This window comes from Chiloscyllium plagiosum, unplaced genomic scaffold (assembly GCF_037043375.1).
Source record: "Chiloscyllium plagiosum isolate Xiang-an unplaced genomic scaffold, Cpla_swu_hap1 HiC_scaffold_28, whole genome shotgun sequence".
NCBI classification, from domain to species: Eukaryota; Metazoa; Chordata; class Chondrichthyes; order Orectolobiformes; family Hemiscylliidae; genus Chiloscyllium; species Chiloscyllium plagiosum.
The window spans coordinates 47,075,674-47,102,008 of NW_028270166.1; the positions used below are offsets into that span (position 1 = coordinate 47,075,674).

At 47.6% G+C, this 26,335-nt stretch overlaps 1 protein-coding gene across 1 annotated transcript in view; it reads right to left on the reverse strand.

Moving 5' to 3' along the window:
• Nucleotides 1–308: 308 nt before the first annotated feature.
• Nucleotides 309–26,335, reverse strand: part of LOC122565076 (solute carrier family 46 member 2-like) — a 37,632-nt gene continuing 11,605 nt past the window's right edge. The window contains exons 2-4 of the mRNA XM_087976178.1: nt 9,844–9,927; nt 9,524–9,680; nt 309–4,300 (exon numbers count right to left, since the gene is read on the reverse strand). Coding sequence (XP_087832304.1) covers nt 4,174–4,300; nt 9,524–9,680; nt 9,844–9,927 — 368 coding nt within the window. The 3' untranslated portion in view covers nt 309–4,173. The remainder of the gene's footprint in view (nt 4,301–9,523; nt 9,681–9,843; nt 9,928–26,335) is intronic.

The following is a 26,335-nucleotide window of genomic DNA, read 5'->3' on the forward strand; positions in this document are numbered from 1 at the left end:
CTCTCTCTGAACCCTGTTGGTGTATGCATTCTGACAAGGCCAGCTTGGAGTGTGTATTATCAGAAGTGAACACCGGGGTCAGTGCTCGCTCAAACCAACTGCCAAGGTCATCCCCTACCCTCATGACCAAGAGCTGGCATCGGGTCTGTATATCCCTCTTTAGCTTTGCTTTGTCTGAGAAGATGTACTGTTAAGCTCATTAAAAAAGGATGTCTCCACATCTGACCGTTGAGCGTGAATCACTCAGAGTTAATTGGACATGACAATGGGCAATTGGAGACAAGTGGAAAATTACTGGCCTGGTGTAGAAACAACTTCTTTTGGCTGTTGGGTAACTGCATAACCTTGATGGTCAATGGGAAGTATTCTTTAATGTAATCGACCCAGGGCCACCAGGATGATATTTTCACCTTATTGTCAGCACTATGGAATATCTGCAAATGTACTAAAAGTACAACGAAATGGTGGTGTAGCATGTAACCAGAACAGTATTGATATCAGGGACTCTGTCCCACTCATCAGGCTTGACCTTGGAGCAGGATCGTGTATGGTGCCAGGAAGCTTGAGTTCCCAGACCAGCAATTACAGTGGGGTCCCTGCCGGGGACAGGGCAGTGAGGCCCACTGTCATTAAACACTCAGTGCTAACAACTGTGCCAACTCAGACCACCGAACTATGTATATTATGAGGTTTCAGATAATAGATTCACTTGTATAAGTAGATTAACCTAAAAAATTTGCTTTATGTCAAATACACATGCCTTCTTGTCATCATTTTGACCAGACCATTAGATATTTTCAACCTAACAATACAGAAGTCAAGAAAGATTTTAATGGTTAGCTCTGCTACTTGGCATTTTTTAATGGTCATATTTATTAATTACTCATTTTTAAAAATCATCAGTGTATCATGTTCTTGTTGCCTGACGTATGGTCCTTAACGACTGGGCAGGTAAAATCCAGACAGCTCTGTGTAACACTGTCAATGCTTTAATATTATTCTTGATCCATAGACACCCGTGAAGAGATCAGACAGGGCTGCTCAGATGCCCAAAATCGTGCATTGCACTGGCAATGTCAGCAGCACTGGCTGGGGCAACAGCACTGGCAATGACAGCAGCACTGGCTGGGACACCTGCGCTGGCAATGACAGCAGCACTGGCTGGGGCACCGCACGGGCAATGATAGCAGCACTGGCTGGGACACCGCACTGGCAATGACAGTGGCACTGGCAATGACAGCAGCACTGGCTGGGACAACGCACTGGCAATGACAGCAGCACTGGCTGGGACAACGCACTGACAATGACAGCTGCACTGGCTGGGACACCAGCGCTGGCAATGACAGCAGCACTGGCTGGGGCACCGCACTGGCAATGACAGCGGCACTGGCAATGATAGCAGCACTCGCTGGGATACCGCACTGGCAATGATAGCAGCACTGGCAATGATAGCAGCACTGGCTGGGATACCGCACTGGCAATGATAGCAGCACTGGCAATGATAGCAGCACTGGCTGGGATACCGCACTGGCAATGATAGCAGCACTGGCAATGATAGCAGCACTGGCTGGGACACTGCACTGGCAATGACAGCAGCACAAGCTGGGACACCACACTGGGCAATGACATCAGCACTGACTGGGGCACCGCATTGGCAATGATAGCAGCACTGGCTGGGGCACTGGACTGGCAATGATAGCAGCACTGGCTGGGACACCGTACTGGCAATGATAGCAGCACTGACAATGACAGCAGCACTGGTGATGATAGCTCTGGTGAGGACAGTAGCACTGGTGAGGACAGGGACACTGCTGAGGACAGTTTATGATGCAAACTGATGTCTACAGCTTGGGGATCTCAGGTACAGTTTTGAAATTTGCAGATGACACAATCCGCAAGTCTAATAAATGGTGAGGAGTTAGGGATGGACATGGACTGGTGAAACGGACAGAGACATAGTCGATGGAATTCAATGTTGTAAGGCATGTCCTTTAGCAGGAAGAATGAGGACAGACAATCAGTTTTAAATGAGTTGAAAGAAAAGAGACGTCAGAGAATGTTTGCAAACTTTTTTTTGCAAGTAAAGGTACAAGTTAACTATGGTTCTGTTCGCCGAGCTGGAAGTTTTTGTTGTAAACGTTTCGTCCCCTGGCTAGGCGACATCATCAGTGCTTGGGAGCTTCTTTGATGTTTCCTCCGGTGTTTATAGTGGTCTGTCCCTGCCGCTTCCGGTTGTCAGTTTCAGCTGTCCGCTGTAGTGGTTGGTATATTGGGTCCAGGTCGATGTGTTTGTTGATGGAGTTTGTGGATGAATGCCATGCCTCTAGGAATTCCCTGGCTGTTCTCTGTCTGGCTTGCCCTATGACAGTAGTGTTGTCCCAGTCGAATTCATGTTGCTTGTTGTCTGCGTGTGACACGCAGACCACTATAAACACCGGAGGAAACATCAAAGAAGCGCTTCACAGGAGGCTCCCAAGCACTGATGATGTCGCCTAGCCAGGGGACGAAACGTTTGCGACAAAAACTTCCAGCTCGGCGAACAGAACCACAACAACGAGCACCCGAGCTACAAATCTTCGCACAAACTTTGGACAAGTTAACTAAGCCATTAATAAAGCATTTGGGATAATTCAACATAGACATAGAGTGCAAACATCAGGCAGTTATGCTAAACATGTAAATGACACTAGTCTAGCTTTGGTCCAACAAAACTTCATTCATAATGGACTTCACTTGTCACATCCTGCTAAACAAAGTGCTATTTATTACTGCAGATCGTTCTGCTATAACGTGCGTTTCATTCACCTGAACTCGCTGTAACGCGATTGACAAATTGGGGGCATGGTTTCTAAAGTGCTACGTTTTAAAACCTGTGTTGGCTGTAACGTAATACAACACTTTAAGTGCTATTTTTAAAGAGCAATTTGTCCATAATGCAGGGTTGCACAAGGACGCAATCATCGCCTTATAGAAGAACTACCTCCACTTCCTGTTGGCAAGCCAATCTTCTATCCATGGTGTAGGTTACCTCCTACATCAATCAGACTTTATTTTATTTCACAACAATCCTTGAAATGGCACTCTATCAAAACCCCACTGGCAATCCAAGTGTTGTATATTGTCAAGCTCCCCCTTATCCACAGTGCATTATTTCTTCAAAGAGCCACAATAAATTGGTTAAATACAACCTCCCTTTTAGCAAAGTCATGCTGACGTTCCCCAGGGAATTGCTCAGTCTTTGCCCTCTCGCTGTTCCAACTGTGAAAGAGGTTAGACGGGCACTTATGAGCAGCTTATTCACTCAGTGCCAATCTCTTGTCTTGACCTGGGTGGGTTTATATTGCTCTGATGGTAAATTGTGCATTTACTGGATGATAGCAGGACGAATAAGTCAGAGCTTCTGTTTTCAATAAGGATGTGGTGTTGGGCAGTTGCCCAGAGTTGGACAGTTTATAACGTAAGCAGGATGACAGATTCTGACCAGTGAGGGAAAAATAACTCAGTGGTGTGCACTATTACAGAATCCTGAAACATTTCTGTGCTGTATGAACAAATCAGGGTCATTAAGCAAACAGAAAGTTCCCACTGTGAGGTAGATCAATATTGTTTTTAAGGTGCAATATCTGACAATAAATGAACAGATAATTATCATTCACTTCAGCTGATCTTCCATTCAATCGCAGGATGTGGGAATCATTGGCCCTCATTGTCCTTCAGCTGCTTTGAATTATTTTATAAACCGAAGGGTTTGTGAGATCTCATTTTAAAAAAAGGGTTTGTGGGATCCTTTCATCTTGATTTGGGACTGGAGCCACATTAACACTCAAACTGGCCAAGGATGGTAGCTTTCCCTCCCACAAGTAACTAGTGAATCAGTTGGCGATTTCTTGACCACCTGATAACCTCAGGGACATTTTTAAAGCTGGATTTAAATGCTCAATATTTCCTTTCCCTGGACTAGATCCAGTAACATTACCACCAGACTATCATTCCCAAAAGGCCCCAGCGTGTTTGAGAGCTACACAAAACTCCCATTTCAAGGCTCCAATCATTTTCAATTTGAGATTCAGAAATGAAAGTTCCTACTGGGCATGTCCCAATGTAATTCCCTTGAACTTTAACCTCTTAGTCTCTTTTTAGTCGATTGGATTTCCACATCCCAGCTGTGACTTGTCATTCCGAAAGAGACAACATACAGCTGTCATCACTGTAGTACAGTTCCTCTACGACCAGTCGCTGTGCTGAGTCTGTGCCAGCAATTGAGCTATAAGTTCCCCTTTTCTCTCTCCAGCTGTAAACCCTAGAACAAAAATAGATACAGAAAGCGGCCATTTCATCCATGTGCTGTACCAGAGCAATGTAAACTAGCCCCACTGACCCCTCTCTTCCCATTGTCTGGTGTCAATCCCATAATTATTATGGAACTGATATAAAGCATCAGAAGAATGGTGAATGTAAGTGGGAAGAGATTAAACAAAGGGGGAGAAAATGGAGTCAAGATAGGAAGAAATAAGGTGAGTGGGGAGTCAGGCAGGAGCTTTAACACACGTACCAACAGGTTAAAGAACAGCTTCTTCCCTGCTGTTATTAGACCATCTGAATGGACTCTCTAACTTCAAATAATGTCCACCCCTTGTGCAGCTGTAACTCTGTATGTCTCGCTCTGTCTGAGCACCCAATGATCTGTATGTCCTTGTTTGCTATGAGCTGCCCGTACTGCTCGCAAAACAAAACTTTTCACTGTGTTTAGGTACATGTGACTACAATAAATCAACTCAATATCACATCAAAACAGGCTGAAAGGATGGGTCTTGCCTGGGAATTTTTGCTTTGGGAAGGAGGTAGAAGCAAGTTGTATCGGGATTGAGGGACTATGAGGTGGGAAGATGTGGAGGGAGTGAGGGACTATGAGGTGGGAAACTGTGGAGGGATTGAGGGACTATAAGGTGGGAAACTGTGGAGGGATTGAGGGACTATAAGGTGGGAAACTGTGGAGGGATTGAGGGACTATAAGGTGGGAAACTGTGGAGGGATTGAGGGACTATAAGGTGGGAAACTGTGGAGGGGAGGTCTCCAGAGGAGATGAGGTCAATGATAGTCCTTGCAACTACAGCCTGATATTTCATGGATGTTTCATATTATATGTTCCTTTAATGTTTTTAAAATCTCCTCTAAATCATTTCTGAGACTCAGACAGGACCCAGTTCCCTCTCAGGCAGCCATTGGAATGATTCGGCCACAGGATGTGTGAGAAAAGGACATTGAGACCTGACCATTGGATGATGCAGGCAGAGCTTTTATCGTTTAGTCAGGGGAGAGGAGAGAGCAGCTAGAGGTCAAAAGGTTGTTGTGATTCACCATGTGAGGAGATGGTATTCTGCTGGTGGCTAAGAATGCAAGTTCTCTATAAAGGTAGCGTTTAGTTAGTAGTCTTATGTAGTAATCTGTTACAGTGAGCATCTTACATTGTGAAATTTTGATGTGTAATTCTTTCAGCTATTAACTGGAAGTTTGAATCTCGTTTCAGGTTTCTATGGGGATTGTGAAATGTTCCTGACCAACATCCTCGCTGCTCGCCCCAATTCAATTCCACTCTGTCAAGATAAGCTTCTGCTTGCTGCCCTTCTCTCTCCAGCACCACTGGCCCCTTCTCTGAACCACAGCTAGTCATCTGGGTTCTCTGTCCTGGTTAAAGATGCTGCGATTACCCGATGGCGCCATGTTTCTCCATGCCCTGCCCTGCTCCCCACACCCCCATCAACAGCTACTAACCTCAGGGGGGGGGGTTCATCAATGGGCGATGTGATTGGACAACGGACTGTCACTGCGAGGTCTGATTGCATGAGGTGGAGTCACTGGATGATGGTCTAGATGGAATTTAAGGGTGAGTGTGAGGGTGGGGGTCAGTGAGGGTGAGGGTGGAGAGTCAGTGAATGTGAGGGTGGGGGTCAGTGAGGGTGAGGTTGGAGAGTTAGTGAGGGTGGGAGTGGGGGTCAGTGAGTGTGAGGGTGGGGGTCAGTGAGGGTGAGGGTGGAGTCAGTGAGGGTGGGAGCGGGGATCGGTGAGGGTGGGGGTCAGTGAGAGTGGGGGTGGGGGTCGGTGAGGGTGAGGTGGGGGGGTCAGTGAGGTGAGGGGTCAGTCAGAGTGTGGGTGGGGGGCCAGTGAGGGTGGTGAGGGTCAGTGAGGGTAGTATGAAGGTGGGGGTCAGTGAGGGTGAGCGTGGGGGGTCAGTGAGAGTATGGGTGGGGGTCAGTGAGGGTAGTGGAGGTCAGTGAGGGTGAGTATGAGGGTGTGGGGTCAGTGAGGGTGGTGTGGGTCAGTGAGGGTGGGGGCCAGTGAGGGTGAGGGTGGTGGGTGTCAGTGAGAGTGGGGATGATGGTCAGTGAGGGTGAGGGTGGGGGTGTCAGTGAAAGTGATGGTGGGGGTCAGTGAGTGTGGGGGTGGGGGTGGGGGTGGGGTTCAGTGGGAGTGAGGGTGGGGGTGTCAGTGAGGGTGAGGGTGGGGGTCAGTGAGGGTGAGGGTGGAGAGGCAGTGAGGATGGGAGTGAGGGTCAGTGAGAATGGGAGTGGGGGTCAGTGAGGGTGAGGGTGAGGACCTGTGAGTGTGAGGGTGGGGGTCAATGAGTGTGAGGGTGGGGGTCAGTGAGGGTGAGGGTGGAGAGTCAGTGAAGGTGGGAGTGGGGGCCAGTGAGGGTGAGGATCAGTGAGGGTGGGGGTCAGTGAGTGTGAGGGTGGGGGTCAGTGAGGGTGAGCATCTGTGAGTGCGAGGGTGGGGTGTCAGTGAGTATGAGGGTGGGGGTCAGTGAGGGTGAGGGTGAGGATCAGTGAGTGTGAAGGTTGGGGGTCAGTGAGGGTGGGGGTCAGTGAGAGTGTGGTTGGGGGTCAGTGAGGGTGGGGGTCAGTGAGGGTGAGGGTGGGGGGGTCAGTGAGGGTGGTGGGGGTCAGTGAGGGTAGTATGAGGGTGTGGGGTCAGTGAGAGTGAGGATGGGGGGTCAGTGAGGGCGAGGGTTGGGGGTCAGTGAGGGTGGTCTGGGTCAGTGAGGGTGGGGGCCAGTGAGGGTGAGGGTGGGGGGGTGTCAGTGAGAGTGGGGGTGGGGGGTCAATGAGGGTGAGGGTTGGGGATCAGTGAGGGTGGTGTGGGTCAGTGAAGGTGGGGGCCAGTAAAGGTGAAGGTGGAGGGGGGTGTCAGTGAGAGTGGGGGTGGGGGTCAATGAGGGTGAGGGTAGCGTTGGGGGATCAGTGAGGGTGCGGGTGGGGGGGGTCAGTGAAAGTGATGGTGGGGGTGGGGGGTCAGTGAGTGTGGGGGTGGGGGGTCAGTGAGGGTCAGGGTGGGGGGTCAGTGAGAGTGAGGGTAGGGGTCAGTGAGATGAGGCTGGGGATGGGGGTAAGTGTGGGTGCGGGTGGGTGTCAGTGAGAGTCAGGGCGGGGGTGGGGGGTCAGTGAGGGTGAGGGTGGGGTGGGGGGTCAGTGAGTGAGGGTAGGGGTCAGTGAGATGAGGATGGGAATGGGGATCAGTGAGGGTGCGGGTGGGGGAGTCGGTGAGGGTGGGGGTCAGTGAGAGTGAGGTTGGGGGTGGGGGATGGTTAGTGAGAGTGTGGGTGGGGGTGTCAGTGAGGGTGAGGGTGGGGTGGGGGGTCATTGAGGGTCATGGTGGGGGTGGGGGGATCAGTGAGGGTGAGGGTGGGTGGTCAGTGAAACTGAGAGTGGGGGGTCAATGAGAGTGAGGGTGGGGGGTCAGTGAGAGTATGGGTGGGGGTCAGTGAGGGTAGTGGAGGTCAGTGAGGGTGAGTATGAGGGTGTGGGGTCAGTGAGAGTGAGGATGGGGAGTCAGTGAGGGCGAGAGTTGGGGGTCAGTGAGGGTGGTGTGGGTCAGTGAGAGTGGGGGCCAGTGAGGGTGAGGGTGGGGGGGTGTCAGTGAGAGTGGGGGTGGGGGGTCAATGAGGGTGAGGATTGGGGATCAGTGAGGGTGGTGTGGGTCAGTGAAGGTGGGGGCCAGTGAGGGTGAAGGTGGGGGTGGTGTCAGTGAGAGTGGGGGTGGGGGGTCAATGAGGGTGAGGGTAGCGTTAGGGGATCAGTGAGGGTGGGAGTGGGGGGTCAGTGAAAGTGATGGTGGGGGTGGGGGGTCAGTGAGTGTGGGGGTGGGGGGTCAGTGAGGGTCAGGGTGGGGGGTCAGTGAGAGTGAGGGTAGTGGTCAGTGAGATGAGGATGGGGTGGGGATCAGTGAGGGTGCGGGTGGGTGTCAGTGAGAGTCAGGGCGGGGGTGGGGGGTCAGTGAGGGTGAGGGTAGGGGTCAGTGAGAGTGAGGGTAGGGGTCAGTGAGATGAGGATGGGGATGGGGATCAGTGAGGGTGCGGGTGGGGTGTCAGTGAGGGTGAGGGTGGGGGTCAGAGAGAGTGAGATTGGGGGTGGGGGATGGTCAGTGAGATTGTGGGTGGGGGTGTCAGTGAGGGTGAGGGTGGGGTGGGGGGTCATTGAGGGTCATGGTGGGGGTGGGGGGATCAGTGAGGGTGAGGGTGGGCGGTCAGTGAAACTGAGAGTGGGGGGTCAATGAGAGTGAGGGTGGGGAGTCATTGAGAGTGAGGGTGGGGGTCAGTGAGGGTGAGGGTTGGAGGGTCAGTGAGAGTGAGGGTGGGGGGTCAGTGAGGGTGAGGGTGGGGGTGGGGGGTCAGTGAAGGTAAGGGTGGGGGTTCAGTGAGAGTGAGGATGGGGGGTCAGTGAAGGTGAGGGTGGGGGTGTGGGGTCAGTGAGAGTGAAGCTGGGGGGGTCAGTGAGAGTGAGGGTGGGGGTGGGGGCTCAGTGAAGGTGAGGATGAGGGTTCAGTGAGAGTGAGGGTGAGAGGTCAGTGAGAGTGAGGCTGGGGGGTCAGTGAGAGTGAGGGTGGGGGTCAGTGAGGGTGAGGGTGGGGCGTCAGTGAGAGTGAGGGTGGGGGGGTCAGTGAGAGTGAGGTGGGGGTCAGTGAAGGTGAGGGTGAGGGGTCAGTGAGGGAGAGGTTGAGGGTGTCAGTGAGAATGAGGTTGGGGTGGGGGGGTCAGTGAAGGTGAGGGTGAGTGGTCACTGAGAGTGAGGGTGGGGGTGGGGGGGGGTCAGTGAGTGTGAGTGTGAGGGTCAGTGAGAGCGTGAGAGTGGGGGTGAGTTTGAGGTTCTGTGTGAGAGTCTGTCTCTAATGCATTGTCAAAAATCACACAACACCATGTTGATTTTTAACTTTGTCCACCCCAGTCCAACATGATACCTTCACATCTAATGCATCATGGAGATGAAAGCTGAGGGAAAGAGTGGTTTGGGAAAAGGAAGTGTGGGAAAGGGGTGAGATGTTGTGGTTCTGTTCGCCGAGCTGGGAATTTGTGTTGCAGACATTTTGTCTCCTGTCTAGGGGTGAGATGATGTTCCAACAGAGAGAGAGAGAGAGCGAGGGATGCAACATCGAGAACGTGGGTGGAGAAGTGGAGGATGTTTGAAAGAACAGAGGAAAATGGGAAATGAGGGCAGACAGGGTGGGCTCTGTCACAGAGAGGGATACTTACACAACTGGTACAGTGCTGGACCAACATATCGCTGCAGCCAAGAGAAGAAGGAAGTTACTCTCCGATTGGAGAGAGCCAGCGTACAGACTGTTGAACAAAGCAGTGGAAATCACGTCTGTTAAAGCCATCGCTGACTGGAGCCAGGCAAAGATGGAACCTGAGAGGAAATTCAAGATTTCAGACAGGCTGTGATGAGCAACAGCGTGATAGACCTGTCATTGAAGCAAACAGTCTCTGCAAATAAGGACACTCACTCTGTATAATCCCATTCACTCTTTACAATCACATCCACCCTCTATAACCGTTGACTCCACACTTACCGTAAGAGGCCCCTTCCATTTGCTTCGACAGCTGAGCTCGAATAGTAGGCAACGGAATACAGGAGAATAACATCATGCTGCGAGCTGGAGGATACAAAGGTCACAGTGTCACTGTGTGTACACAGACTGCCTTGTCACTGTGTGTACACAGATTGCCCCACCACTGTGAGAACACAGACTGCCCCACCACTGTGAGAACACAGACTGCCCTGTCACTGTGTGTACAGAGACTGCCCCGTCACTGTGTGTACACAGACTGCCCTATCACTGTGTGTACACAGACTGCCCCACCACTGTGAGTACACAGACTGCCCCACCACTGTGTGTACACAGACTGCCCCACCACTGTGAGTACACAGACTGCCCTGTCACTGTGTGTACACAGACTGCACCACCACTGTGTGTACACACACTGCCCTGTCACTGTGTGTACACAGACTGCCCCACCACTGTGTGTACACAGACTGCCCCACCACTGTGTGTACACAGACTGCCCTGTCACTGTGTGTACACAGACTGCCCCACCACTGTGAGTACACAGACTGCCTCATCACTGTGTGTACACAGACTGCCCCACCACTGTGTGTACACAGACTGCCTCATCACTGTGAGAACACAGACTGTCCCACCACTGTGTGTACACAGACTGCCCCACCACTGTGAGTACACAGACTGCCCCGTCACTGTGTGTACACAGACTGCCCCGTCACTGTGTGTACACAGACTGCCCCATCACTGTGTGTACACAGACTGCCCCACCACCGTGTGTACACAGACTGCCTCATCACTGTGAGTACACAGACTGTCCCACCACTGTGTGTACACAGACTGCTCCACCACTGTGTGTACACAGACTGCCCCACCACTGTGTGTATACAGACTGCCCCACCACTGTGTGTACACAGACTGCAGCATCACTGTGTGTACACAGACTGCCCCGTCACTGTGTGTACACAGACTGCCTCATCACTGTGTGTACACAGACTGCCCCACCATTGTGTGTACACAGACTGCCTCATCACTGTGTGTACAGAGACTGCCTCATCACTGTGTGTACACAGACTGTCCCACCAATGTGTGTACACAGGCTGCCCTGTCACTGTGTGTACACAGACTGCCCCACCACAGTCAGTACACAGACTGCCCCACCACTGTGAGAACACAGACTGACCCGTCACTGTGTGTACACAAACTGCCCCACCACTGTGAGTATACAGACTGCCCCACCACTGTGTGTACACAAACTGCCCCACCATTGTGAGTACACAGACTGCCCCACCACTGTGTGTACATAGACTGCCCCACCACTGTGTGTACACAGACTGTCCCACCAATGTGTGTACACAGACTGCCCTGTCACTGTGTGTACACAGACTGCCTCGTCACTGTGTGTACACAGACTGCCCCACCACTGTGAGAACACAGACTGCCCAACCACTGTGAGTACACAGACTGCCCCACCACTGTGTGTGCACAGACTGCCCCACCAATGTCTGTACACAGACTGCCTCAACACCGTGTGTACACAGACTGCCTGGTGACTGTATGTACACAAACTGCCCCACCACTGTGTGTACACAGACTGTCCCACAAATGTGTATACACAGACTGCCCCACCACTGTGTGTACACACACTGCCCCACCACTGTGTGTACACAGACTGTCCCACCAATGTGTGTACACAGACTGCCTCATCACTGTATGTACACAAACTGCCCCACCACTGTGTGTACACAGACTGTCCCACCAATGTGTATACACAGACTGCCTCACCACTGTGTGTACACAGACTGCCCCGTCATTGTGTGTACACAGACTGTCCCACCAATGTGTGTACACAGACTGCCTGGTCACTGTGTGTACACAGACTGCCCCACCACTGTGAGTACACAGACTGTCCCACCACTGTGTGTACACAGGCTGCCCTGTCACTGTGTGTACACAAACTGTCCCACCACTGTGTGTACACAGACTGCCTCATTACTGTGAGTACACAGACTGCCCATCACTATGTGTACACAGGCTGCCCTGTCACTGTGTGTACACAAACTGTCCCACCACTGTGTGTACACAGACTGCCCCACCACTGTGTGTACACAGACTGCCTCATCACTGTGAGTACACAGACTGCCCCACCACTGTGTGTACACAGACTGCCTCATCACTGTGAGTACACAGACTGCCCCACCACTGTTTGTACTCAGATTGCCCCATCACTGTGTGTACACAGACTGCCCCACCACTGTGTGTACACAGACTGCCTCATCACTGTGTGTACACAGACTGTCCCACCACTGTGTGTACACAGGCTGCCCTGTCACTGTGTGTACACAAACTGTCCCACCACTGTGTGTACACAGACTGCCCCGTCACTGTGTGTACACAGACTGCCTCATCACTGTGAGTACACAGACTGCCCCACCACTGTGTGTACACAAACTGTCCCACCACTGTGTGTACACAGACTGCCCCACCACTGTGTGTACACAGACTGCCTCATCACTGTGAGTACACAGACTGCTCCACCACTGTTTGTACTCAGATTGCCCCATCACTGTGTGTACACAGACTGCCCCACCACTGTGTGTACACAGACTGCCTCATCACTGTGTGTACACAGGCTGCCCTGTCACTGTGTGTACACAAACTGTCCCACCACTGTGTGTACACAGACTGCCCCACCACTGTGTGTACACAGACTGCCCCACCACTGTGAGTACACAGACTGTCCCACCACTGTGTGTACACAGACTGCCCCGTCACTGTGAGTACACAGACTACCCTGTCACTGTGTGTACAGAGACTGCCCCGTCACTGTGTGTACATAGACTGCCCCACCACTGTGAGTACACAGACTGCCCTGTCACTGTGAGTACACAGACTGCCCTGTCACTGAGTACACAGACTGCCCCACCACTGTGAGTACACAGACTGCCCCACCACTGTGTGTACACAGACAGCCCCACCACTGTGTGTACACAGACTGCCCCACCACTGTGTGTACACAGACTGCCCCGTCACTGTGTGTACACAGACTGCCCCACCACTGTGTGTACACAGACTGCCCCACCACTGTCAGTACACAGACTGCCCTATCACTGTGTGTACACAGACTGCCCCACCACTGTGTGTACACAGACTGCCCCATCACTGTGTGTACACAGACTGCCCCACCACTGTGTGTACACAGACTGCCCCACCACTGTCAGTACACAGACTGCCCCACCACTGTGTGTACACTGACTGCCCCACCACTGTGTGTACACAGACTGCCCCACCACTGTCAGTACACAGACTGCCCTATCACTGTGTGTACACAGACTGCCCCACCACTGTGTGTACACAGACTGCCCCATCACTGTGTGTACACAGACTGCCCCACCACTGTGTGTACACAGACTGCCCCACCACTGTCAGTACACAGACTGCCCCACCACTGTGTGTACACAGACTGCCCCACCACTGTGTGTACACAGACTGCCCCACCACTGTCAGTACACAGACTGCCCCACCACTGTCAGTACACAGACTGCCCCACCACTGTCAGTACACAGACTGCCCCACCACTGTGTGTACACAGACTGCCCCGTCACTGTGTGTACACAGACTGCCCCACCACTGTGTGTACACAGACTGCCCCACCACGGAATAGTACCAGATGATTGGAGGGAGGTGAATATTGTTCCTCTGTTCAAGAAAGGGAATAGGGAAATCCCTGGGAACTACAGGCCAGTCAGTCTTACATCTGTGGCAAGCAAGGTACTAGAAAGGATTCTGAGAGATAGGATTTATGACTCTTTGGAAAAATATAGTTGATTAAAGATAGTAGGCATGGCTTTGTGAGGGGCAGGTCATGCCTTACAAGCCTTATTGAGTTCCTTGAGGATGTGACAAAACACACTGATGAAGGTTGAGCAGTGGATATGGTGTATATGGATTTCAGTAAGGTATTTGATAAGGTTCCCCATGGTAGGCTCATTCAGAAAGTTAGGAGGTATGGGATACAGGGACATTTGCCTGTCTGGATACAGAATTGGCTGGCCAAAAAAAGACAGCGAGTGGTTGTGGATGGAAAGCATTCTGCCTGGAGGTCAGTGACCAGTGATGTCCCACAGGGATCTATTCTTGGGCCTCTGCTCTTTTGTAGTTTTTATAAATGACTTGGCTGAAGAAGTGGAGGGGTGGGTTAGTAAGTTTGCTGATGACACAAAGGTTGGTGGTGTGGTCGATAATGTCGAGGGCAATTGCAGGCTACAACAAGACATTGACAGGATGCAGAAGTGGCAGACGGAGTTCAACCTGGTTTAATGTGAAGTGATTTGTTTTGGAAGGTTGAACTTGAATGCTGAATATAGGGTTAAAGACAGGATTCTTGGCAGTGTGGAGGAACAGCTCGATCCTGGGGTCCACGTACACAAATCCCTCAAAGTTGCCATCCAAGTTGATCGGGTTGTTAAGAATGTGTAGGGTGTTTTGGCTTTCATTAACAGGGGGATTGAGTTTAAGAGCCACGAGGTTTTGCTGCAGATCTATAAAACCCTGGTTAGACTACATTAGGAATATTGTGTCTAGTTCTGGTCGCCTCATTATTGGAAGGACTTCGATGCTTTAGAGGGGGTTGCAGTGGAGATTTACCAGGAAGCTGCCTGGACTGGAAAGAGGTTGAGAGAGCTAGGGCTTTTCACACTGGAGAGAAGAAGGAAGAGAGGTGACTTGATAGAGGTGTACAAGATAATGTAAGGCATAGATAGTGTAGATAGCCAGCGGCTTTTCCCCAGGACAGCAATGGCTGTAATAAGGGGTCATAACTTTAAGGTGATTGAAGGAAGGTTTAGGGGAGATGTCAGAGGTAGGTTAGAACATAAAATATAAAACATAGAACATTATAGCGCAGTACAGGCCCTTTGGCTCTCCATATACTGCCAACCTGTGGAACCAATCTGAAGCCCATCTAACCAATGCTATTCCATTATTATCTACATGCCTATCCAATGACCATTTAAATGCCCTTAAAGTTGGCGAGTCTCCTACTGTTGCAGGCAGTGAATTCCACACCCTTACTACTCTCTGAGTAAAGAATCCACCTCTGACATCTGTCCTGTATCTATCACCCCTCAGTTTAAAGCTATGTCCCCTCATGCTAGCCATTACCAACTAAGGAAAAAGGCTCTCACTGTCCACCTTATCTAACCCTCTGATTATCTTGTATGTCTCTATTAAGTCACCTCTCAACCTTCTTCTCTTTAATGAAAACAGCGTCAAGTCCCTCAGCCTTTCCTTACAAGACCTTCCCTCCAGATCAGGCAACATCCTAGTAAATCTCCTCTGCACACTTTCCAGAGCATCCATATCCTTCCTGTAATGCGGTGACCAGAACTGTACACAATACTCCAAGTGCAGCCACATCAGAGTTTGTACAACTGCAACATGACCTTGTGGCTGAAACTGAATCCCTCTACCATAAAGGCTAACACACCGTATGCCTTCTTAACAACCCTATCAACCTGGGTGGCAACTTTCAGGGATCTATGTACATGGACACTGAGATCTCTCTGCTCATCTACACGACCAAGAATCTTACCATTAGTCATAGAACATAGAACAGTACAGCACAGAACAGGCCCTTCAGCCCACGATGTTGTGCCGACCACTGATCCTCATGTATGCACCCTCAAATTTCTGTGACCATATGCATGTCCAGTAGTCTCTTAAATGTCCCCAAAGATCTTGCTTCCACAACTGCTGCTGATAATGCATTCCATGCTCTCACAACTCTCTGTGTAAAGAACCCGCCTCTGACACCCCCTCTATACTTTCCTCCAACCAGCTTAAAACTATGACCCCTCGTGTTAGTCATTTCTGCCCTGGGAAATAGTCTCTGGCTATCGACTCTATCTATGCCTCTCATTATCTTGTATACCTCAATTAGGTCCCCTCTTCTCCTCCTTTTCTCCAATGAAAAAAGTCCGAGCTCAGTCAACCTCTCCTCATAAGATAAGCCCTCCAGTCCAGGCAGCATCCTGGTAAACCTCTTCTGAACCCTCTCCAAAGCATCCACATCTTTCTTATAATAGGGCGACCAGAACTGGATGCAGGTTTTATAGAACTGCAACAAGATCTCACGACTCTTAAACTCAATACCCCTGTTAATGAAAGCCAAAACACCATATGCTTTCTTAACAACCCTGTCCACTTGGGTGGCCATTTTAAGGGATCTATGTACCTGCACCCCAAGATCCCTCTGTTCCTCCAGACTGCCAAGAATCCTATCCTTAATCCTGTACTCAGCTTTCAAATTCGACCTTCCAAAATGCATCACCTCGCATTTATCCAGGTTGAACTCCATCTGCCACCTCTCAGCCCATCTCTGCATCCTGTCAATGTCCCGCTGCAGCCTACAACAGCCCTCTATACTGTAAACGACACCTCCAACCTTTGTGTCATCTGCAAACTTGCTGCCCCATCCTTCAATCCCCTCATCCAAGTCATTAATAAAAATTACAAACAATAGAGGCCCAAGGACAGAGCCCCCTGTGGAACACAGAGTCCAGTACTCTTTATTCCTATGCTCCTTCCAAAGTGAATCACCTCACGCTTTTCCACATTAAACTCCATTTGCCACCTCTCAGCCTAGCTCTGCAGCTTATCTGTGTCCCTCTGTAATCTGCAACTTCCTTTGGCACTATCCACGGCTTCACCGACTTTAGTGTCATCCGCAAATTTACTAACCCATTCACCTACGCCCTCATCCAGGTCATTTATAAAAATAACAAAATGCAGTTGCACCCAAACAGATCTTTGCAGTAACTCACTAGTAACTGAACTCCAGGATGAACATTTCCCATCAACCACCACCCTTTGCCTTCTTACAGCTAGCCAATTTCTGATCCAAACCACTCAATCACCCTCAATCCCATGCCTCCATATTTTGTGCAATAGCCTACCATGGGGAACCTTATCAAACACTTTACTAAAATTCATTTACACCACACAACTGCTTTACCCTCATTCACCTGCTTTGTCACCTTCTCAAAGAACTCAATAAGGTTAGTGAGGCATTATCTACCCTTCACAAAACCATGTTAACTATCCTTAATCAAATTATTTCTTTCTAAATGATTATAAATCCTATCTCATATAATCCTTTCCAACACTTTACCCACAATTGAAGTAAGGCTCCCTGGTCTATAATTACCAGGGTTGGCTCTACTCCCCTTCTTGAACAAAGGTACAACATTTACTATCCTCCAGACTTCTGGCACTATTCTTGTAGACAATGATGACATAAATATCAAAGCCAAAGGTTCTGTAATCTCTTCCTTAGCTTCCCAGAGAATCCCAGAATAAATCCCATCCGGCCCTGGGGATTTATCTATTTTCACACTTTCTAGAATTATTAACACCTCTGCCTTGTGAACGTCAATCCCATCTAGTCCAGTAGCCTGTATCTCAGTATTAGATTAGTTTACTTACAGTGTGGAAACAGGCCCTTCGGCCTAACAAGTCCACACTGACCCGCCGAAGCGCAACCCACCCAGACCCACTTACCCCTTCGCCTAACACTACGGGCACTTTAGCATGGCCAATTCACCTAACCTGCACATTTTTGGACTGTGGGAGGAAACCGGAGCACCTGGAGGAAGCCCACGCAGACACGGGGAGAATGTGCAAACTCCACACAGTGGCCTGAGGCGAGAATTGAACCCAGGTCTTTGGTGCTGTGAGGCAGCAGTGCTAACCACTGTGCCACCATGCCGCCCCAAATTTTCCTTGACAACATTGTCTTTTTCCTGTGTGAATACCAATGAAAAATATTCATTTAGCGTCTGTCCTATCTCTTCAGACTCCATGCACAACTTCCCACTACTGTCCTTGATTGGCCCTAACCTTACTCTTATCATTCTTTTAGTCTTGACATACCAATAGAAAGCTTTAGAGCTTCCCTTGATCCTATCTGCCAAAGACTTCTCATGTTCCCTCCTGGCTCTTCTTTGCTCTCTCTTTAGGTTCTAACTTGTAACTCTCAAGAGTTACTAACTGAGCCTTCATGGTCTCATTTTTACATAAGCCTCCTTCTTCTTCTTGACGAAAGATTCAACTTCTTCAGTAAACCACGGCTCCCTCACTCGACCACTTCCTCCCTGCCTGACGGATATATACGTATCAAGGACACGCAGTAGCTGTTCCTTGAACAAGCTCCACATTTCAATTGTGCCCATCCCCTGCAGTTTCCTTCCCCATCCTATAGTTCCTAAATCTTGCCTAATGATATCATAATTGCCTTTTCCCCAGCTATAACTCTTGCCCTATCCCTTTCCATCACTAAAGTAAACGTAACCGAATTGTAGTCATTATCACCAAAGTGCTCACCTACCTCCAAATTTAACACCTGGCCGGGTTCATTACCCAGTACCAAATCCAAGGTTATTTATGTGGAGAGTGGTGGATGTGTGGAACACACTGCCAGTGGTGGTAGTAGAGTCAGAGACATTAGGGGCATTTAAGTGACTGCTGGACAAGCACATGGAAGGCAGTAAATTTAGAGGTGTATAGGTTAGGTTGATCTGAGATTAAGATAAACTCTTGGCACAACACCATGGGCTGAAGGGCCTGTACTGTGCTGCACTGTTCTATGTTCTATGAAAGTGATTTTTAAAATTATGTATGGGATTATAGGTCCTTATGTTGTCCTTGTATTATTACCAGAGAGGGGAGGAGCTGTGATGAAGAGTAAGATTCACACTCACTCACTAACTCACTTTGTTTGTGCTGACACTCACTCACACACACTTGTGCTCACGCTCACATACTCACTCAAACACACTCATGCCCCAACACACTTACACTCACTAACACAAATGCTCACATTTGATCACACACACTCATGCTCACTTGCATTTACACACTCATTCAATTATACACATATTTACACTCACTCATGCACACTGGTTCATACGTACTTGTGATCATGCTCACTCACACTCAAATCCACTCACACACATTCAACACTCATGTACGCACTCATACTCATAAAGGCACAAAATCTCACTCACACCTTCACTGAACCTTGCACACACCCTCACACTTCCATTCTCGTTCACACCCTCACATTTTCATCCTCGCTCTCACCCTCATGGCATCGCATGGTGGCTCAGTGGTTGGCACTGCTGCCTCATAGTGCCAGGGACTTGTGTTCGATTCCATCCTCCAGTGACTGTCTGTGTGGAGTTTGCACATTCTCCCTATGCCTGTGTGGGTTTGCTCTGGTTTCCTCCCACAGTGCAAAGATGTGCAGGTCAGGTGAATTGGCTATGGGAAATTGCCTATAGTGTCCTACAAGGATGTGTAGGTTAGGTGCATTAGTCAGGGGTAAATGTAGGGGAGTGGGTCTGGGTGGGTTACTCTTTGGAGGGTCAGTGTGGACTTGTTGGGCCAAATGTCCTGTTTCCATACTGTAGGGATTCTTTTATCCTCACTCACACTCTTACACACCCTCACACTTTCATTCTCACTCACACTCTTACATACACAACTATTCTCACACTAAAATGAATCATTTCACATTTATCGTCCTATTGCTGCTAGGGGTTTCCATGTTCAGGTGATAGACAGTGACAGAAGGATTGAGAGGAGTTTCAGGTTGTGAGGCATCATGCTGTGGACACTGTCAATTCTACAGTTGATCCTCCTGATGTCACTTTATGAAAGAGCTCTGCAAAGTGCAGCTGGAAATTAATCTGATCCATGGAAAGCTCTGCTGAGGCTGCGAGGAACGTGCAAGTCCATCCTGGCTGGCAGAGTGTGTGTGTCTCAGGGAGGACGTGTGAGCAGGACTTTGTGGGAGTTGCTGTAGTTGAGGGCAGGTTTGCTGATTATTAAAAATGAGGAGAGACATTATAAAATAAAAGGTATGATTTGAAAGGGGGTGCGGGGCACAGGATCCTTAACATATATATGCAAAGATCATTGAAGGCGGCTGGACAGGTGGAGAGAGCAGTTAATAAAACATACAGTGCCCACAACTTCATCATTAGTGTAGAGTACAAGGTGATGTCAAACGTGTACAAAACACTTGCTCCACTTCAGCTGGAGTATCATACACAGTTATGGGGCCACCCTTTAGGAAGGGTATGAACACCTTGGAGAAAGTGCCCAATAGGTTTGTAAGAATGATTCCAGGACTAAGACCCTTCAGTTTTGACGGTGGACTGGGAGGTTGGGAATGTTCTCTTTGGAGAAAGGAAGCCTGAGAGGAGACCAAATAGAGGTTCCCGAAATCAGGAGAGTCTGGATAGAGAGGAGAGGGAGAAACTGCCCCTGCTTATAAAGGGAGCAAAGACAAGAGGGCACACATTTAAAGTGTAGAGTAAAAGAAGCAACAACAACACTAGGAGATACCTCACACAAGTGATTCTGTCTGGTATGCACTGCCTGAGAGTGTGACAGTACACTTTTGGAGCAGTGTCTGCAGTTCTGGTCACTCTACTATAGACAAGATATTATTAAACTAGAAAGAGTGCAGATAAGTTTTCCTGGGATGCAACTTGGACTGAGTTTTAAGGAGAGGTTGAATAGACTGGGACTCCTTTCTCTGGGGTCCAGGAGACTGAGGAGTGATGTTACAGAGGTCTATGAAATCATGAAAGGCATAGATAAGGTAAATAGCCAACAGCTCTTCACCATGGTAGGGGAGTCTAAAAATAGAGGGCATAGGTTTAAGGTGAGAGGGGAGACATACAGAAGGGTCCAGAGGGGGTCCTGTTTCACACAGAGGGTGGTGAGTGTCTAGAATGGGCTGTAGATGTAGTGACGTAGTGAATATAATTTAAGATACATTTGGACGGGTACATGACTTGAATAGGTATAGAGGGACATGGGCCAAACTCACGCAAATGGGTCTAGATTATTGTGAAAACTGGGCAGCATGGGGTGAAGGGCCTGTTTTCATCGTGTAAACCTCTATGAATCTATGGTGGAGGCTGGGTTTCAAGAGAGAACTGGAGTAGGATCTGATTTAAAAAAGTGTGCTTATAATGTTCTATCCAAGAAACAATGAACTAAATAGAAATGAATGATAGGTTCCGATCAAATTTCAGCAGCATGGCCAAAGGATACCATTAATTGGACTGAAATTTTGAAGGGTTCTCACGACATTAGGAAGGGGAGAAAGCTATGAAAAGGTGGATGGGTAGCATTGTTAGTTAATGATAATTTTAACACACCAGAGAGACCAAAGTTCAGGAAAGCAGAATGTAGAAACAGTCTGGGTAGAAATGAGAAATGATAAAGGCAAGAAATCACTTGTGAATGTGATGTACAGGCCCCTAACAGTAACCATACAGTAGGTGGAGTAGAAAGGAGGAAATAGCTGAAGTCTGTCAGAAAGGCATTATAATAATCGAAAGGGACTTTCATCTACATATAGACTAGCAAAGCCAGATATACAAAGGTAACATAGATGAATAACTCAGAGAATGTTTTTAAGATAGTTCCTCTGAACATGATGTTCTGGGGCCAACCACAAAGAGGATTATACTAGACCAGTTTTTTTCAATTAGTTCAATGGATGTGGGCACTGCTGGATGGGCCAATTTATTGCCCATCCCTAACTGCCCACTGGGCATTAACAATCAACGACATCACTGTGGGCCTGGTGTCACATGAGTCCTAAGACTTGGCCATGAAAAATAAAGAGATGGCAGATAAATTGAGTCTTCAGTGTAGACTGTGTTAGATCAATACATTGAGGAACCAGCAGAGAACAGGCTATTCTAGATTGGATACTGTGCAATGAGAAAGGATTAATTGACAACTTTGTTGTGCGGGGTGAGTGACAGCGATCAAAATGTGGTAGGATTCATCATTAAGGTAGAGATTGAAATAGTCAAATCCATAAATAGGGTCGTGTGTCTAAATAAAGGGACCTAAGAGAGTATGAGGCGTGAATTGGCGGATATGGATTAGACATAACAAAATGAGCTGAGGTTGGGTTAAACAATGGTTCATATTTAATGAATGTGCGTGTGAATTACAACTATTATTCTTATGCTATCAGGTGCAAAAATAAAAGAGGATATAGAGTCACAGAGTCATAGAACCATAGAGTAATACAGCATGGCAACAGGCCTTTCGGCCCAAACTGGGCCATGCTGACCATGGTGCCCAGGTAGCTCGTTCCAATTGCCCACATTTGGTCCATATCCCTCCAAACCCTTCCCATCCATGTACCTATCCAAACGTCTTTTAGATGTTGCTATTGTACCTGCTTCAACCACTTTCTCTGGCAGCCTATGTCATATGCACACCTCTCGCTGTGTGAGGAAATTGTCCCTTAGGTCCTCCTTCATCTTTTCCCCTCTCGCCTGAAACTTATGCCCTCCAGTTTTCAATTCCCCATTCCTGGGGAAAAAAAAGACTATATGTATTCATTCCATTTATGCCCCTCATGATTTTATACACTTGAATAAGGTAACCCTACATTCCAAGGAATAATGTTCTACCCTGGCCCACCTCTTTCTATAACTCAGGCCTACTAGTCGTGGTAACATCCTCATAAATCTTCTTTACACTCTTTCCAGTTGAACTATGTCTTTCCTATAACAGGGTGACCAAAACTGTACACAATAATCCAAGTGCGACTCACCAACGACTCATACTACTGTAACATAACGTCCCAACTCCTATACTCATTACTTCGATCAATGAAGGCCAGCATGCTAAATGCTGCCTTCACCACCCTGTCTACCTGTGACACCCACTTTCAAAGAACTATATACTTGTACTCTGAGGTCCCTCTGTTCCACAATACTCCTTAGGACCTTACCATTTACTGTATAAGTCCTAGCTTGGTTTGACTTTCCAAAGTGCAACACCTCACACTTATCTGTATTAAATTGCATTTGCCAATCCTCAGCCCACTTCCCCATCTAATCAAGATTCCTCTGTAAGTTTTGCCTCCTAATTCTGTATCATTCACAAACTTACTAATCACGCCTTGTACATTCACATCCTGATCATTTGTGTAAATAACAAAGGTCCCAACACTGACCCCTGTGGCACACAACTTGACACAGGCCTCCAGTCTGACAAACAACCTTCAACCATCACCCTCTGCTTCCTATCATTGAGCCAATTTTGAATCCAATTAGCTGGCTATCCCTGGATGCCATATAACCTAATCTTCATGACTAGGCTGCTGTGCAGGACCTGATCAAAGGCCTTACTACAGTCCATATAGACAACATCCACTGCCCTACTCTCATCATCCTTTCGGTTATATCTTCAAAAAACTCTAAACAATTTGTCAGACATGACTTCCCATGCACAAATTCATGCTGACTATCCCTAATCAGACCTTGACTATCCAAATGCTAGTTAATCATGTCCTTCAGTATGCTCTCCAACAACATGTCTACCACTGATGTAAGGCTCACTGGCCTGTAGTTCCCTGGTTTGTGGCTCAACCATGGCTTACAAAAGAAATGAGGGGTAGTGTTAGATATGAAGAGGAGCTATGTAAAATTGCCAATGAAAGCAGCAAGCCTGAGGCTTGGGAATATTTTAGAATTCAGCAAAATAGGACAAAATATTTGATCAAAAGGGTGAAAATAGATGTTGGCATTAAAACTGCAGGGAACTTAGAAACTGACCATAAATCTTCTATTAATATGTGAAGTGAAAGACCGTTAGATATAGGGGCAGAAGCAGGCCATTCAGTCTATCGTGTCAGTTCTGCCATTCATTGAAATCATGACCAATCTGATAATCCTCAAATCCACTTCTCTGTTTTTACCCCATAACCTTTGATTCCTCCTCATCTTTGTCTTAAAAGGGCAAGCCCTTATTCTGAGATTATGTCCTAGACTCTCTCACAAGGGGAAACAACCTTTGTGCATCTACACTATTAAGTCCTCTAACCATCTTGTTTATTTCAATGAGGCCTTCTTTCATTTTTCTACATTCTAATGAGACCAGAACTAATCTACTCAACCTCTCCTCATAAGACAGTCCCACCACACGCAGTATCAGCCTAGTGATTCTTCTCTGGACTATCCTTTGATAACGGGCCCAAAACTGTTCACCGTAATCCAGCTGTATCTGACCAGTGCCTTGTATACATTTACCAAAGCTTCATAACCTTCATACTCCATTCCCTTTGAAATAAAGGCCAATATCCATCTTTCCTTCCTTATTACCAAATGAACTTGGATTCATGTTTGTGATTCATGGACAAGGATTCTCAAATCCTTCTGTTCTGTAGCTTTCTGCACGTTTTCCCTATTTTAATTAATATTCAGCTCGTCTATTCGTCCTGCCAAAGTGCATGATCTCACATTTCGCACATGATATTCCACCTGCCATGTTTATGCCCAATCACTTATCCTATATCCCTCGGCAGACTCTTTGTGTTCATCCTCGCTGTTTACCATCCCATCTTTCATTGTGTCATCCGCAAACTTACAGGTAACACCATGCACTTTCCTCATTCAAGTCATTAATATTTATCGTAAATAAATGTAGCCACTAAACTGAGCCCTTTGGCACTCTACTAGTTACAGGTTGCCATCTTGAAAATGCCTGTCTTATCTCAACATTCTGTCTTCTATTAGTTAACCAATCCTCAATCGACGCTATTACATTGCTTCTGATACCATGGACTCACCTTATTAAGTAGCTTAATGTGTGGAAAACTTCTGAAAATTTAAATGATATTACATCCATTGCTTCCTTTTAATCTGTTCTGCTGGTTACCTCCTCAAAAGGTTCTAGTAAATTTGTCAGGCACAATATCCCCTTCATCAAACCACATTGGCTCTGTTTGATTATGTTATGCATTTTTAAATGCTCTGTTATTACACTTTTTATACTAGACTCTTAACATTTTCCCAATAACAGGTGTTAACCTAACTAGCCTATAATTACCTATCTTTTGTCATCTTCCCTTTTCAAATAAAGGTATCACATTGGCAGCTTTCAATCCTCTGGGATTTTCCAGAATTTAAGGATTTTTGGAATATTACCCTTTCATGGAATGCAACCTCTCACTAAAGAAATAAAAGTGTTACTGAAACAGACATTTGGAAGACATAAGATCAATTGCATTGAAACTATTTAGGTAATTTGCCTATCCATCCTCCAAAATGTTACAAATTTTAATAAAGGATGCAGAAATAATAGATGAAGATTACAATGAATCTTATAAAAGGGATAATTGATAACTGCAAAAATAAATCACAGGACGCTGTTAGACTAAGTGTGCCCTTCATGAGAGATGTCAACAAGGTGAACTGAAAACGAAAGAAATGCTGGAAATCACAGCTGGTCAGGCAGTATCTGCGGACAGACAGCGAGCTAATGTTTTGACTCTAGATGACGCTTCATCAGAGCTCTGAAACATTAGCTTGCTCTCTCTCCACAGATGCTCCCTGACCCACTGTGACTTATCGCATTTGCTTTCAATACAAATTCCAGCACCTGCAGTAATTTGCTCCAACATTGTGATTTCAACAATGTACTGGCTACGGATTTAAAGGCGTGGGATAATGTAAGTAACATTTCTGATTTAGCTAGTTAGCAATAATATATAGTAAACATAAGAAACAATTTAGATAGGGCAATGAGAAAGTGGATAGGACCATAGACAAAATTCCACAATTATAATCATAGAATCCCTATCTTGCAGAAAGATCCCTATCAGGTCTGCACTGACCCTTTGAACAACATCCCAAGCAGAGCTACACCTTATCTTCGTAATCCCTTTAGCATGGCCAATCCACATATCTTCGGACTGTGGGAGGAAACCAGGGCACCCACAGGAAACCCTTGCAGACACAGGGAGAACACACAAACTCCACACAGAGAGTCACCCAAAGCTGTTATTGAACCCAGATCCCTAGTGCTGTGAGGCAGCAGTGCTAACCACTGAACCACATTGCTAACCATGACCTTAGATATAGGCTTACAACAATGTACGTAATCAAAATGACTAATTAAAATAGGAGCAGAAAGTCCTTTCAGTAAGAAGGCATGTGAAAGAAAACACTCAGAAGGATGGTTCATACAACCTTGGCCGATCTGCCAGAGTGGCGGGATCTGGGATAGATTACTTGTAAAGATGGAGAAACAATTGTTATGAATCTTGGCGAAACGAGATGGTTTGAGTATATTCCTCGAGGTTGCTGGGCATAGATTGTAATTTTGAAGTTTGTAAAAGAGTTGCAGAAACTCATGAACAATCATAAACTGCTCATGACTACATGCTGCGCAACTAGGAGGATCAGACTACAATTGACAATTTGTTAGAAAGAAGCCAGATAAATTCTGATGATCAAAATAAGGCCATTGAATCCAAAAGACAACTACCAAATCTGCAAGGTAATGGAGGAGCTAGTCCGTAGAAAGATGAACCTTGTATTTCTAGAGCAGGGGAAAGCCAGTGAAAAACGTAACAACTGTTTGAATGTACAGGAAGTGAGGTCCATGAATTGTAAAG